The sequence below is a fragment of the Acomys minous genome (assembly GCF_964271855.1).
Source record: "Acomys minous genome assembly, chromosome: 6".
Lineage (NCBI taxonomy): Eukaryota > Metazoa > Chordata > Mammalia > Rodentia > Muridae > Acomys > Acomys minous.
Window position 1 is genome coordinate 64819586 of NC_140487.1, and position 12604 is coordinate 64832189.

A 12604-nucleotide genomic window follows, 5' to 3' on the forward strand; every position below is an offset into this window, starting at 1 on the left:
AATAGTTCAGAATGTAATTACCACAGACATTAATAGGAATCTGTCATTAAATTACAAATTAGCACACATATGCAAAATATATCACATATTAAAAGTCATTTTTATAGAATAGACTATGAAATTGTGAACTATCAAGTGGCCTCCCATAAAACTATCACTATTTTAGATTTAGTACTCATTCTGCCTCAAATTAAATATTAGTTTATTCGTTAAAGGTAGGCAAGCTTCCTTGTACTTTAGAATGGATTAAAAAGGCAGTGTGTTGCCAAGAGTTAATATTACTATGTTATATTATCATTAACAATTGTCACGTGAGGATGCTAACAAGAAAAACAATGATGATGACACTCTTTCAACTGAGATAGGCAATGTGAAAGGACACGTAGCATGATCCATCATTTTTTTGGCTTGGACTCTGCAGCATGTTGAGTGGGTACTGCTTAAGGATTTGGCCTGATTGACTCATGGCATCATGGTAACTGGATTTTAGGACTCTTTCCACTCACTTTCACAAAGAAGACAGAACACCTAGGGTGACAACCTCATTGCAATTCAAGCCACAACAGAAAGTCATAAGTGGTCTGAATAGAACCTGCCCGATCCTCCCACATTAGCCTATTTGTGCCTATGGATGTGGCGAATTATTTGAACGGGCTCTCATTACCCACCACAGCCTTCTCGTTCCTTCTATAAGATCTGAAGCCACTACAAGCAGAGCCACTGCCCAAGCTCCACGCCTATTAGAAGACTCCGGTTGCTGATAAACTGTATGCACCAGTTTGGTCTTCCATGACACGTAAAATAGGGTGGAGTTCCTGTGAGATTGTGCATTGTGAATCTTGTTCAGTTGAGTGCTGAAATAGTCTGAGAAGAAAACACTCAGAGAAGTGCCAAGTTTATTAGAGTGAGAGAACACCACCCTCACATTGCCACCAAGAGACAAAGACCTCAGGGGCGCATGCACCGAGGAGACTCTCTAGACTGGAAGACACCCTAGGAGGGCATCAGGGTCACCTTTCCACCTGATGCACTAATCCCCGCTAAACACCTCCCTCCAGTGAGTGGGTTGAGGTCTATCTGGTAACACGTGTCCGCAGCCTCACATCCGGCCAGCTCTGAATCTGCACTGTGCACTGTGCACTGCAGCAGCAGACGATGCACAAGTCCCATCTGGTGGTGGGAAGAACAGCGCCTAGGCTCAAGCCCCACAGTCCCTTTTCCTATGAAGAAAAGATCCCAGAATCCAGTGTGAAGTCACCCCATATTCCCTACCGAACACAAAATGCGCAGAAGTTCTGGAACAAGTGCCCGAGCTGGTCCAGGGCTTTCAGAAGATAGCGTTCCTGGTCCACAGGCCTCTGCAGCAGGTTTCTGGGGCCAGCTGTCTCCAGGAATGCCTGCTCATGAGCTCAGAAGACTCCTCACCAAGGACACTTAGACTGGCTGTTCTACCAGCTGTAGTTTGGCAGTCTTGACTCGATGGGCTTCCTTGAGGTTCTGAGCACGGACCTCTGGGTTTGAAATGAACTCTACTTGTTGCACAGGGAACCAGCCCTGCTCCCCGTCTGAGAGTCTCACACCCTCCAGCCAGCCTGCAGTACACAGGAAGAGGAAAGAATTAGCCGCTGAGGGCCCCATGCCAACTTCTTGGACCTTCTGGGTGATTACTAATCTATGTCCCGAGGCTGAGCGAACTAGGATCCTCGAGCATGAGAAGCCTCGCTTTGCACAGTATGGAAACGGCTGCCTGAGGTCTGCTGCCGTCTGCCGTCTTCTCCACTGCTATCGGCTGAGCTGGGTCTGTCAAAGTACTTACTTATAACCTAGTCCCTGTACCTCAAAATCTGCTCTTATTTGGTGTGGTGGTTTGAACATAATGGTCCCCATAGGTCCATAGGGAGTAGCACTGTTAGCAAGCGCAGCTCTGTTGGAAGAAGTATGTCACTAGTGGGTAGAAGCTCAAGCTAGGCCTAGTGTGGCATTTTCTCCTGCTGCCTGTGGATGCAGATGTAGAACCCTAAGCTCCTTCTCCAGCACCATGTCTGCCTGCAATGGCATCATGTTTTCTGCCATGATAGTGACCTAAATCTTTGGAACTGTAAGCCAGTCCCAATTAAATGCTTTGCTTTATCAGAGTCGATGTGGTCATGGTGTCTTCACAGCAGAAAAAAACAAACAAAAAACCAAAAAACTAAAAACACCCTTAGGAATGAAACTGCTGCAAATACATCACTAAAGTTACACTGAGGCCACCCTGGAGTCCGTCAATCAATCAGAATTGGTCTCCTTATGGAAAGGGTAATTTAGATGCACACAAAAGAAGAGAGGCACAAGGATGTGTGTGCAGAGACTGGAGCCTGTCTCATTGGGACAAGGTAAAGAAGACCCTTCTTAGAAGCTTCAGAGGAGCCAGCTAAAACCTTGATTTGAGACGTCTCACCTCCAGAACCACGAGAGAATACATTATGGTTGTTACTCATCGCTAAGCTCTTAATACTCTGTTACGGCAGCCCTAGAAACCTGGGCCCCCTCTGTCCTGCCTCTGCTGGCCAACCTCCTGCACATGGATTCGCCCTCTCACCATCACTGCTTTGCTGAGTCACCATCACCACATCCGCCTTCTCCAATGCCAACTCATCGTTCTCCCGGGGCTTGTAGGCGCGCAGGCACTGAACCTGTGCGGAGTCTTCAGAAGAGAAGAGTGAAGGTTAGGAGCAGTGACACAGATGAGGACACAGGGGAGGAGCTGTGATCCAAGTGTGGAGGACTTGAGATAGACACAAGTGTGGGATTATAGACAAAAGAAGCCATTGGTGCACACCTTTAATCCCAACACTCAGGAGGAAGACTTAGGGGATTTTGTGTGAGATATTGTCTACCAAACAAACAAGCAAATAAACAAACAAAATTAAAGCCAAAAAAAACAAAACAAAACAAAAACCAAACAAACAAACATACAAACAAAAAACGAGGCAATTGGAAAAATCTTCATCATCTACCAGAGATCAAACAAGTCAATAAAGAAATAGAAATATGAGTATGGGATCTGATTTTTAAAACTTCTACTTCTCTGGGGAAGATGACTGGAAAATACCTTGTGACCACATGGAATTAGTCATCATGACAAATACTTGAGGCTCTGCTGAAGAGCCAACTTCCCTCTGAGTGTCCCCTGACCCTGCAGTCTTCAGTGGAGTTTGACCTCCTTAGAACCGACTGTTGGAGATGAACCATGCATGTGTCCCATAGCAAACTGTTTTATGCACATTTTACTTTGCTAATACAAAGCACAGATTGTCTTTCAAAGGGAGCAAGAGACAGTAAGTTCTGAGCCAAATACAATTGCCCATGTCATGTAATCACAGGCTCAAGTTGCCATGAACGACGCACTCCACTGTGGAAGAGGTTACTCCTATGGCGCAGAACGAAAGCCAGCCATGAATCAGTGTGTGTGTCAGTGCACTAGTGGGGTCCTCAGGCAGGCAGTTATAGCACAGAGGAACCATCTCTGGCCGGTTGTAGACATCTGGTGATCCTTTGATATGCTCTCACTCCGGCTACTCCCATGTGCTCTGGCTAAGCTAAGCGGACTCAGCTATGCAGCTGCAGTCAGACCAAATCTGCGATGCTCCCCTCTTGTCATCGTCCCCTGTCGTCCCCTGCATAGCTACACTATCTCCCCTTGTTTCCGAAAATTAAGTCAAAATCCTAGCAGGTAAGACTTAAAGGAATATGTGTTTTACAAAGAACAAACATTTGCCTAAGGCAGTGAATGCAGGGGGAAAGGCAGTGCCACAGAGAATGAGATTTTAAGTACATGTATTGCAAGTGTTTAAGCTCCTTCCTCCACCAATCTACCATGGAACTCTGAAGGAAAGCAATAAACAGAAGCCTTGAGAGAGCACCCCAGCACACTGAACACTTCACCCAAAGGAGACCACAAACAGACACCGTCACTTTCTCTGTCATACCCTTACTCACCGTAACACTCAAGCAGGTCCAGCTCTTCTCTCGGCATGGCCAAAGCTGAGATCCACCGAAGCTTTTCACTTCTGAAAAGACAAAGGAAAGCCATAGCATCAGTTAAGAGTCCAGGGCCACATAGGATGAGGGCCAACGGTGGGGAAGGCAAGTGGCGATGGGAAAGATTTGTCTAGTCCAACACATCTTGCCTGGTTGCAAACACCACCGTATGCCTTTGCATTGTATGTTGGCCAATCTTGTTTATCCTTCCTTTCTCCGCCCAGGCATACCTTTCAAAAAGAGTCATAAGGTGACCTGTCAATCATACACACGAACATTTTCCAGTCGGGAAATCACGCCAGGCAAAACACTCATCTGTACACATGATCACGTTGCATGACTCTTGATCCTCACTCACCTCCCTTCAATTAAATATCTAAGCTGAAAATTACTATTTAGTGACAAAGCAGCCAAGGAGCTAATATCCATTTCATTGTTGTTGTAGAATGTAATCTCAGGCTAATGTGAGATCATCTGAAGGTCTGTATATTATTCTTTGTTGCCCAATGCACCTAGGTTATTGAGAATGACATTTTCATTTTTCCAAAAGGATGCTTCCCAATGCTCTAAAGAACACAAATCTACTTCTTGTTAGTTGTCTTGGGCAAAATCCACCATATAGACCCATGTACTGACTTCTGTGTTCCAAGGTTGGAGACAGGAACTATTGATCCCACTCAAAATGTCTTCCAAGGGATCAATCTGAGAAGCATCCATACCACATGCAGCCTTGAGCCACAGATGTGCTTAATAATCTTACAGGGAGGCTCTTCCTGTGTCTCGTATAGCACCAGGAGAGCTACTGCGTGCTCTTTAGCTTGCTGTATTGAATTCCACATTCTACAGTTATCGTTTCAACTCTCAAAACTGTATGTATATATGAATGTGTTCATTTGTTATTATCACTGGAAAGATTACAACTTAAACACTATAGATTTCTGCTCAATAGAGGATGAAGCTAGGAGACTGAGGGGAAAAAGCAGAACACATACAAGCTGGTTGTGGTTCGTATAAATGCCCGCCGGCCTAGATGCTAGGCCGGACAGGTGAGCTGGACCACTAATAGATCCAGCAATCCAATTGGCTGTCCATCCCATGCCAACCCATCTCCCTGATGATGCTTCAAATCTTGTGCTTTTTGAGTACAGGTTGTTCAGCCCCGGTGGCAACTGCACATCGTCACCCTACACTGAATCTTTTTTAAGTTATCACTAAGTGCCAGGGCCTTGCGTTTCTCTATCAATGATCCCCACTCCAGAAGTGTTTCCGCCCAGGGACATCCATTCCCCTCTCTTGCGCCCAGCCCCATCTCACTGAGTCTCGGTGCTGAAGAGGAACTCAGCTTGGGTGCCCTGTGCGTTGTGCAGGAGAAAGAGACGGAAGAGGTTTTTGTGAGGTCCGTGCAGCTTCATTTCACACTTTTCCCCTCGGATGGAGGAGAATGGAGCATGGTCAAATACCAGGAACCGGCTGCCCCTGCAAGATACAGGTCTTTTAAATCTGATGCTATGGTGTTTGTACTTCATCCACCCTCAGCCTCTACTCTTGGATTCTAACTCCCTGCCCTTAGTTTGTTTGTTTGTTTTGGTTGAGCCAGGGGGTTTTTTTTTTCCCTTGTAGTCCTGGCTATCCTGGACTCACTTTCTAGACAAGGCTGGCCTTGAACTCAGAGATCTGGCTGCCTCTGCTTCCCAAGTGCTGGGATTAAAGGCATGCGCCACCACACCCAGCCCTGCCCTTAGCTTTTACGGACTGTATCCATACAAAAATAACACGAGGGCTTCAACTTGCTCCCGATACAATAATCTCGTGTCTCACTCAACTATTTACTGCAGGAGTGATATTCACTACTTTAAGGACTCAAAGAGATAAGAGCCAATATTAAGGTCCTAATGACCAGAATTTCAGCTCTGAAATTCGCCAAGTGGCAATATTGGCTAATATGCTGGGTGCTACCCAAAGAAGCCACAAATAAACTTATTTAAGAAGATGGTGTTTCTTTGCTGTAGTTTACTCATATATAACATAGAATGGGTTTGTTAACCCTAACCCCCACTTCTGTTCGCTAAGCTGATTCATGACTCTAGACTGTGAATTGTCTAACTGAAAAGGGATTCATTGGCAGCAAGTTATTTAATGGCTTCCTAGCTCTATCCCATTCTTTTGTATGCCCCGGCTTCCCATCCCAGCCACTGACTCTCGGGGCCGGGACAGCAAGAGGCAGTCATTGAAGAGATGAAGGTGGACGGGACGAGTGGTCAGCTTCCTTCTCAGCCCTGGGGAGACACTGAACTCAAGGGCCGTCAGCTCCCCACTCTTCACCAGCCATCGAGATTGTGAAATAAGTGGGAAAATCTAGAGTAGGAATCGAGAAAAGGCAGGTCAGGGACTTCCTCTTAGTTCTGCCCAACCAACCGATCTCCAATTCTACATCTTCCTTCTTACCTTAAAGTAGTGGTTCTCAACCCTGTTAATGCTGCGGACCTTTAATACAGTTTCTCGTGCTGTGGTGAACCCCAGCTATAAAGTGAATTTCTTGCTACTTCATACTATAATTTGCCTACTGTTATGAATTATAAGCATCTGATATGCAGGCTATCTGATCTGTGACCTCAGAAGGGCTGCAACCCACAGGTTGAGAACCACTGCAAACCAACCCTTCCAGGTTCTGTTTCTCTCGGAACCCACTAACTTCACTGCACTGGTGTGGACCCTGTGTTTGCATGCTCAAAGGAAGGTAACTGTGACTTAACAAGTGATGACGTGGGAGCAGAAGTCTGTGAGCCCGAGCAGAACATGCCAATGAACAGGCAGGGCACAACACAGCATCATAAAAGCCAAAAGATAAAGGAGTTATACTATCTGCTCTATCCTTGATGATGATCAGAGCCAACAAAGGCAGAGTCAGAATTAGAATGGAATTGAGGATAAGGAGATAAAGATGGGCTCTGCCCGGAGTTGGGGCCTCGATAAAGAGCTCCAGTAGAACTTGGAGGAGGACTTCCCTTCTCTTTTAGGTACTTGTAATGCATTGGGATTTCATTGCTGAACATCAATTTTATATTTGTTTGGACAAGCGATTTTGAGGGTTTTGGTATGTCGCTTTGGTTAAGGCAAAGGTGATCTGATAAGTGAGTCAAGCATTCCTCACCCCTAAGCTCTTAAATAGCCTCATTCTGGAAAATTCCTTCTGCCCATTTACTGGGTGCTCTCTCTCCTCCATTAAGTTCTGCTCCTCCCCCTTTTCTGATTATGCTGTTTCCTTATGTATGTATAGATTTGCATCCTCTGCTTTTACACCAACATAATAAAATCCACAAAGAGTTCTATGCCACCACCCATCAATGTATCTTATAGGCTGAAATTATCATTTGCATATTCCAGAAATGGACAGAAGGACAGCTAGAGCCCTTAGAGGCTGGAGATGATGTAAGCAAGGTCAGAGGATGGTCTGTGGGACATGCTAAAGAGATTCCTAGGCAGGAAGGTGTGCCAGGGACAGCTCACTTTGCACTCAAACTCGATCTTCTGGCTCAAATAAATGAGCTCCTCTGTCCGCCGCATGCTCTGCACATTGCTGTTGCAGTCTCGGATCAGCTGAGGATGGAGCAGGATAAAGGAAGGGAAGATGACTGTGTTAGAGTCTTGAGCTTTACATATCCTTAAAGGCAATCTGGAAAGATGCCTGCAAATATCAGTCTTCTCTACAAGGCTGGAGATGACTGAGGCAGCATCAAAGTCATGTGCAAAGATGCCGGGTCCTTTACGTGACCTGAGAGAACATATTGGGATGAGGGACTACGGTACTGGAAACATAGTTGCTAGATGTTTAATGTTTAGAAATAAGTTTGGTTGATGCAAGGAGGTGGCTGAGCTCTCATGTAAACAGGGTCCCAGCTCCCTTGCTGTCTTTAGTTATGAGTATCAGGGGATGCGGAAGGCTTAGCCCTGAATGAGTAGCATGGGTTATTGGATACGATGGCTGCCTACCTTCTCCAGGGCATGGTGTGCCTTTGTGGCCTCTGCCTCTTCTGAGGAGCCAGGCTGGGTTCTCTTCAGAATGTTCTGTAGAACAAATAGAGGACAAGAGCCAGATGGGAGGAATGATGGATAAAAAGGGAAAAGATGCCTAGGGAATATTTGATGCAGAAGTCAGGGACATAGTTCCAAAAGCAAAGATTTCTGAGAAAGAAAGACATGGGCAGTTTGGAAACGGCTCACATTCCCCCTCAGGATGTGGAAACCGTTACAGAAGAATGGATGATCTCTTGTCTCCAAACTTTTCAAGATCGTGTCTTTGAGTCAAGAGGATGGGACCAAAGAAATACCTGCCGTACCTGGAGCAGCAGCTTGAGACGGGTGATGCGCTGGAAGGGCAGTATCAGGAAGGACTTGAGAGAGAGGCGCTGGCAGATGGGGTCACTCTCCAGCTTCTCCAAGACATCACGGAAACTGCTGTTGCTATTCCTATATGAGTAGCAAGCCTTGGGTAAGGAGGGAGCCGGGGAGTAAAGCAGGCTCAGTGAAGCCATGGGGAAGGGGAGTTGAGTGGACGATGTGGGACTAAAAGAACGGTTAAGAGCCCATGTGCATGGCCCAGATACAACTGCAGAGAGGATCTGATCCGGGGAGTGGGCTGAGACTTCAGATGACATATACTCATGGGAGAGAGCTCTGAGCCTGCGGATTGAGTCGAGGTCACTGCAATGTTCACTGAGGGGACGGAGAGGGACCATTCTCACATTAGGCTTTGGAAGGTGCGCTCCTGATAGGTCTGGTTGGTGACGTAAGGCAGGTAGACGCGGCGGAAGGCCGGGGCATGACTCGAGACAACATCACACACTTGGAAGGAGAAGATGTTGTTCTCAAAGTTTTCTTCTAGGTCTGAAAGGAACCTGTGTAGTATTTAAACAGTCTCATCAGGTACTGGGCCCTCAGTCCCCAATCTGTCTCAGCCCTGCGTGTTCTGAGCATATAATTTTTTTTCCCCCATGATTTCCTAATTTCTACTGACCCTCCTTAGCTCTGTGCCCTTGCTATGCAATAGCGGACTCCCCAAGGCTGTTGCTAGCTTCTGATTTGACGTAAATAGAACTCTAATATTCTGGTTCTTATTCTTTTTGTATTCTATCCCTGTTTGCCAGTCTTTCAGGGATTCTTATGCCTGATGGCCACCGCAGTGCACACCCAGGATATACACAAAAATCTCAATCCAGGAAGCACTGCTCACTCATCTATAGTAATAGACCTGTGAAATCCCACGCTCTTTTCTCTTCTTCGCTCTTCCTATGTCCCTTCCGAACCCTGAGGCAATCATGGAGGGTGCCCAGGCCCACTTTTATCCAGAGACTCTGACACAGAGAGGGCTTCTAAGAGGGAGAAAAAGCTGCTGATTCCTCAATGGCTAAGAACAGCAAGGTTGAGAGAATGGAGTTTGGAAGAAGTCTCACGTGGTGCTGACATCTCGTACATCCTGCAAACGAGAGAAGAGCCACTGGTGATCCTGGGCAGACATGGTAGCCCGCAGTTGGCCTGAGTGCTGGAAATGATCCACAGCTATGTTTAGGCTGCGCAGGTAAGATGCCTCGGACACAATCAGCTCGAACTTGGCCTAGAGGGTTGGAAAGGGGAAGAGTAGCGAACGCTTTTATTAAGTGGCTGAATGGAGTTTTGGCGTTGAGCACTGAACTAGGCGTATCTTCCCATCATGCACAGTCATAAAACCTAACTCAGCCTAGCAGGGCGTGAGGAGTATTCGGGGAGTGTGCACGATTCACTGAATAACGTGTGAACAGGGCCTCTACGTTTTCAAGAAACTTAAAGAGACTTTCACACACATACACAAATAACTCTGGTATACAACAGGTATGGTAATTTCCTACATGTTAGTAGCAATTTTACCAACAAAGTAAACTGTGATGTATGTCATAATAAGGTGGTTAATTCTTTAAATACAATGAAATTTACTTTTAGAAAAGAAACAGAGGGCTGGAGATGTGGCTCAGTGGTTAAGAGCACTGACTGCTCTTCCAGAGATCCTGGGTTCAATTCCCAGCAACCACATGGTGGCTCACAACCATCTATAATGTGATCTGATGCCGTCTCCTGGCTTGCGGGTGTACATGTACAAAATAATAATAAATAAATCTTTTTAAAAAAATTGTCAAAGAAAAGAAAAGAAATAGATAAGTTGAGCATTTCTCAGACTTTTATTTAAAAAGAAAGAAATGAAGCCAGAAGGACAAGCAGGAATGAGACATGAGGCCTGGCGGGTTATGCAAACAATGTATCATGACCTTAAAGAGATGTGAAACGGTACAAAGGTCCTAAGTACAGGAATTAACGGAGCATTTTTTTTTTAAATGAGTGCAACTTTTAGCAAAGTGTGGAAAAGACTAGAAGAGGTAAGAGCCATGTTGGGAAATGGGGTAGCATCCCCCGAAGGGAGGTTAAGGCCTGTCTGGCATGGGCATGGGGAGAAAGTTATCTGCTCTAATCACCAAGAGAGCAGTGTCAGAGGACTCTCCTGGGGGTGGGGGTGGGGCAGCATCCAGAGGAAGAGACCAAGCCAACACCCTGCTTTTGAGTTGGGTAACGGGCTGGATGATGGAATCACTGAGGGCTCTGAACTAGGAACCGACTTAGGGAGGAAAGAGACAAACTCAATTTGAGGCCCGAGGGGAAAATGGGAGTAAAAGAAAGCAGGGTGTGTAAGAAAAGATGGTGCAGTTTAAGAGGGAAACCCAGCACTTAAGACTATGCTTGGGAGCTCCAGCAGGGGGCGCGATGACCATAGGCAACCTGTGGACTCCTTTTCCCTTCTCAGCATGGGCCTTCAGTAAGGCCTCTTATCACTGAGATAGCCAGTCACCCAACCGAACCCTGACACTGCAGATTTACTCTCAACCTAAGTTCAAAGACCACACGGCTTAACCTGTGAAGGAACTCTGCAGACTTCCGAGATGTTATTTTAGGACAGGAATATGTATGTATGGGGTAGTGATGCAGAGGTTTTTCTCTTGGCACAGTTAAAGGGGATCAGGGCTGGAATCAGGTCCCTGTGGCTTCCAAGCTGGCTGAAGACTTGGAGAGTTCACTTCATCTTCCCATTATTTGATCCATAAAAACAGGACAGGTTAGTGACTTTCTAAATGTCCTCGTTTTAAAACTTGCATTGATAGCCGGGCGGTGGTGGCGCACGCCTTTAATCCCAGCACTCGGGAGGCAGAGACAGGAGGATCTCTGTGAGTTCGAGGCCAGCCTGGTCTACAAAGTGAGTCCAGGATGGTCAAGGCTACACAGAGAAACCCTGTCTCGAAAAACCAAAAAAATAAAAAAAATAAAAAAATAAAAATAAAGCTTGCATTGAAACTGTATGACTCGTCCAAGATTATCCCACTAGTCGAAGCCAGGCCTGCATCATCTAAATTCAAATACTTGACACTTTGTGACTGACATTTCTGTAGTAACCATCTATCGTTCTTGTTCTCCCAGTAAGTCTTTGTATCCGTTCTACAAATGGGAAACAATGGCTTTGGGACCTCATATTAAAGAAGGCATCATATCTAAAACATTTCTTATAGAGCCTATAGATTTAGATATTACTCTATCCCACTGTGCAGTCTGTTCTCCATGGGAAGAAATGTTCCGCCTCCTATTTCAGACAGACCTGAGAGCAGAAACTGCCCATGGAAAACGTACTAACGGTCACAGCGGCATAGACCCAGACAAGCAGTGTCTCTAGCAGTATTGATAGTGAGGGTGATGACCAAGCAGGGACATAGTAAAGTCTCAGTGAGATCAAAGAACCAAAGGACACACTCACTGAGCATGTGACGTGTCTGAAACACCTGTGGAGGTAGAAGAGGAGTTCAGAGTTCACACTGAAGGGTCAGGATGAAGGTAACGTCTCAATAGACTCAGAGGCGTGGCCACTCTGAGCCCAAGCCAGTAGCACCAAAAAAAAAAAAAAAAAAAAAAAAAAAAAAAAAAAAATACATGCACACTCATGAATGATGGAACTCAGGAAAGGTGCTGAAACTCTGAGAACAGTTCGCACCCTTCAGCACGGCAGTTCGCAGTCACTGTGTTTACAGGTGAGTGAGGGGTGGGGACCGCCCGCTCTTGGTGGCAGAGGCGAGGAGACAAAACATTAGCAAACACAACTTTGTGCCCCCTCCGGTCCCCTGCCCCGTCCTGGGTGGGTACCTCTTGCAGTTTTTGATCTTCGTGGGTCATGGAGAGCAGCACCGTGCTATTGCGCACCACGGGGATTTCTTGCCAGAGGGAGCTGCTGGAGGCCATGGAGAGGCGCTGGAGGTAGGAGTCTGAAGACACCAGTGCCTTTCGACGCTGCTGCGGGGAAAAGATCCCAGGTGCCTCAGGCAGGCTGTCTAGGCGCTGCTGGCTCTGGATCTCCTTGTTGAGCACGTCATCGCTGTACTCCTGATATAGTACCTGGCCTGTGGATGAGGATGCACGGGAGAAAGAGAAAATCCTGAGAGAATGAGGTGAGTGGAACCTCCCAGCCAGAAACTGCCATCCCAGTTGACCTCTGGCAACCCTTTCTTCTGGACCGCTC

The 12604-nt window shown here is 46.3% G+C and overlaps 1 protein-coding gene across 1 annotated transcript in view; it reads right to left on the reverse strand.

Moving 5' to 3' along the window:
* ARHGEF5 (Rho guanine nucleotide exchange factor 5) overlaps positions 1–12604 on the reverse strand; it is a 24765-nt gene continuing 12161 nt past the window's right edge. Inside the window, exons 5-15 of the mRNA XM_084787361.1 lie at positions 12232–12485; positions 9474–9634; positions 8766–8918; positions 8361–8490; positions 8014–8088; positions 7531–7620; positions 6221–6378; positions 5338–5499; positions 3982–4052; positions 2582–2686; positions 1–1592 (exon numbers count right to left, since the gene is read on the reverse strand). Of these exons, the coding sequence (XP_084643487.1) occupies positions 1435–1592; positions 2582–2686; positions 3982–4052; positions 5338–5499; positions 6221–6378; positions 7531–7620; positions 8014–8088; positions 8361–8490; positions 8766–8918; positions 9474–9634; positions 12232–12485 (1517 nt within the window). The 3' untranslated portion in view covers positions 1–1434. The remainder of the gene's footprint in view (positions 1593–2581; positions 2687–3981; positions 4053–5337; positions 5500–6220; positions 6379–7530; positions 7621–8013; positions 8089–8360; positions 8491–8765; positions 8919–9473; positions 9635–12231; positions 12486–12604) is intronic.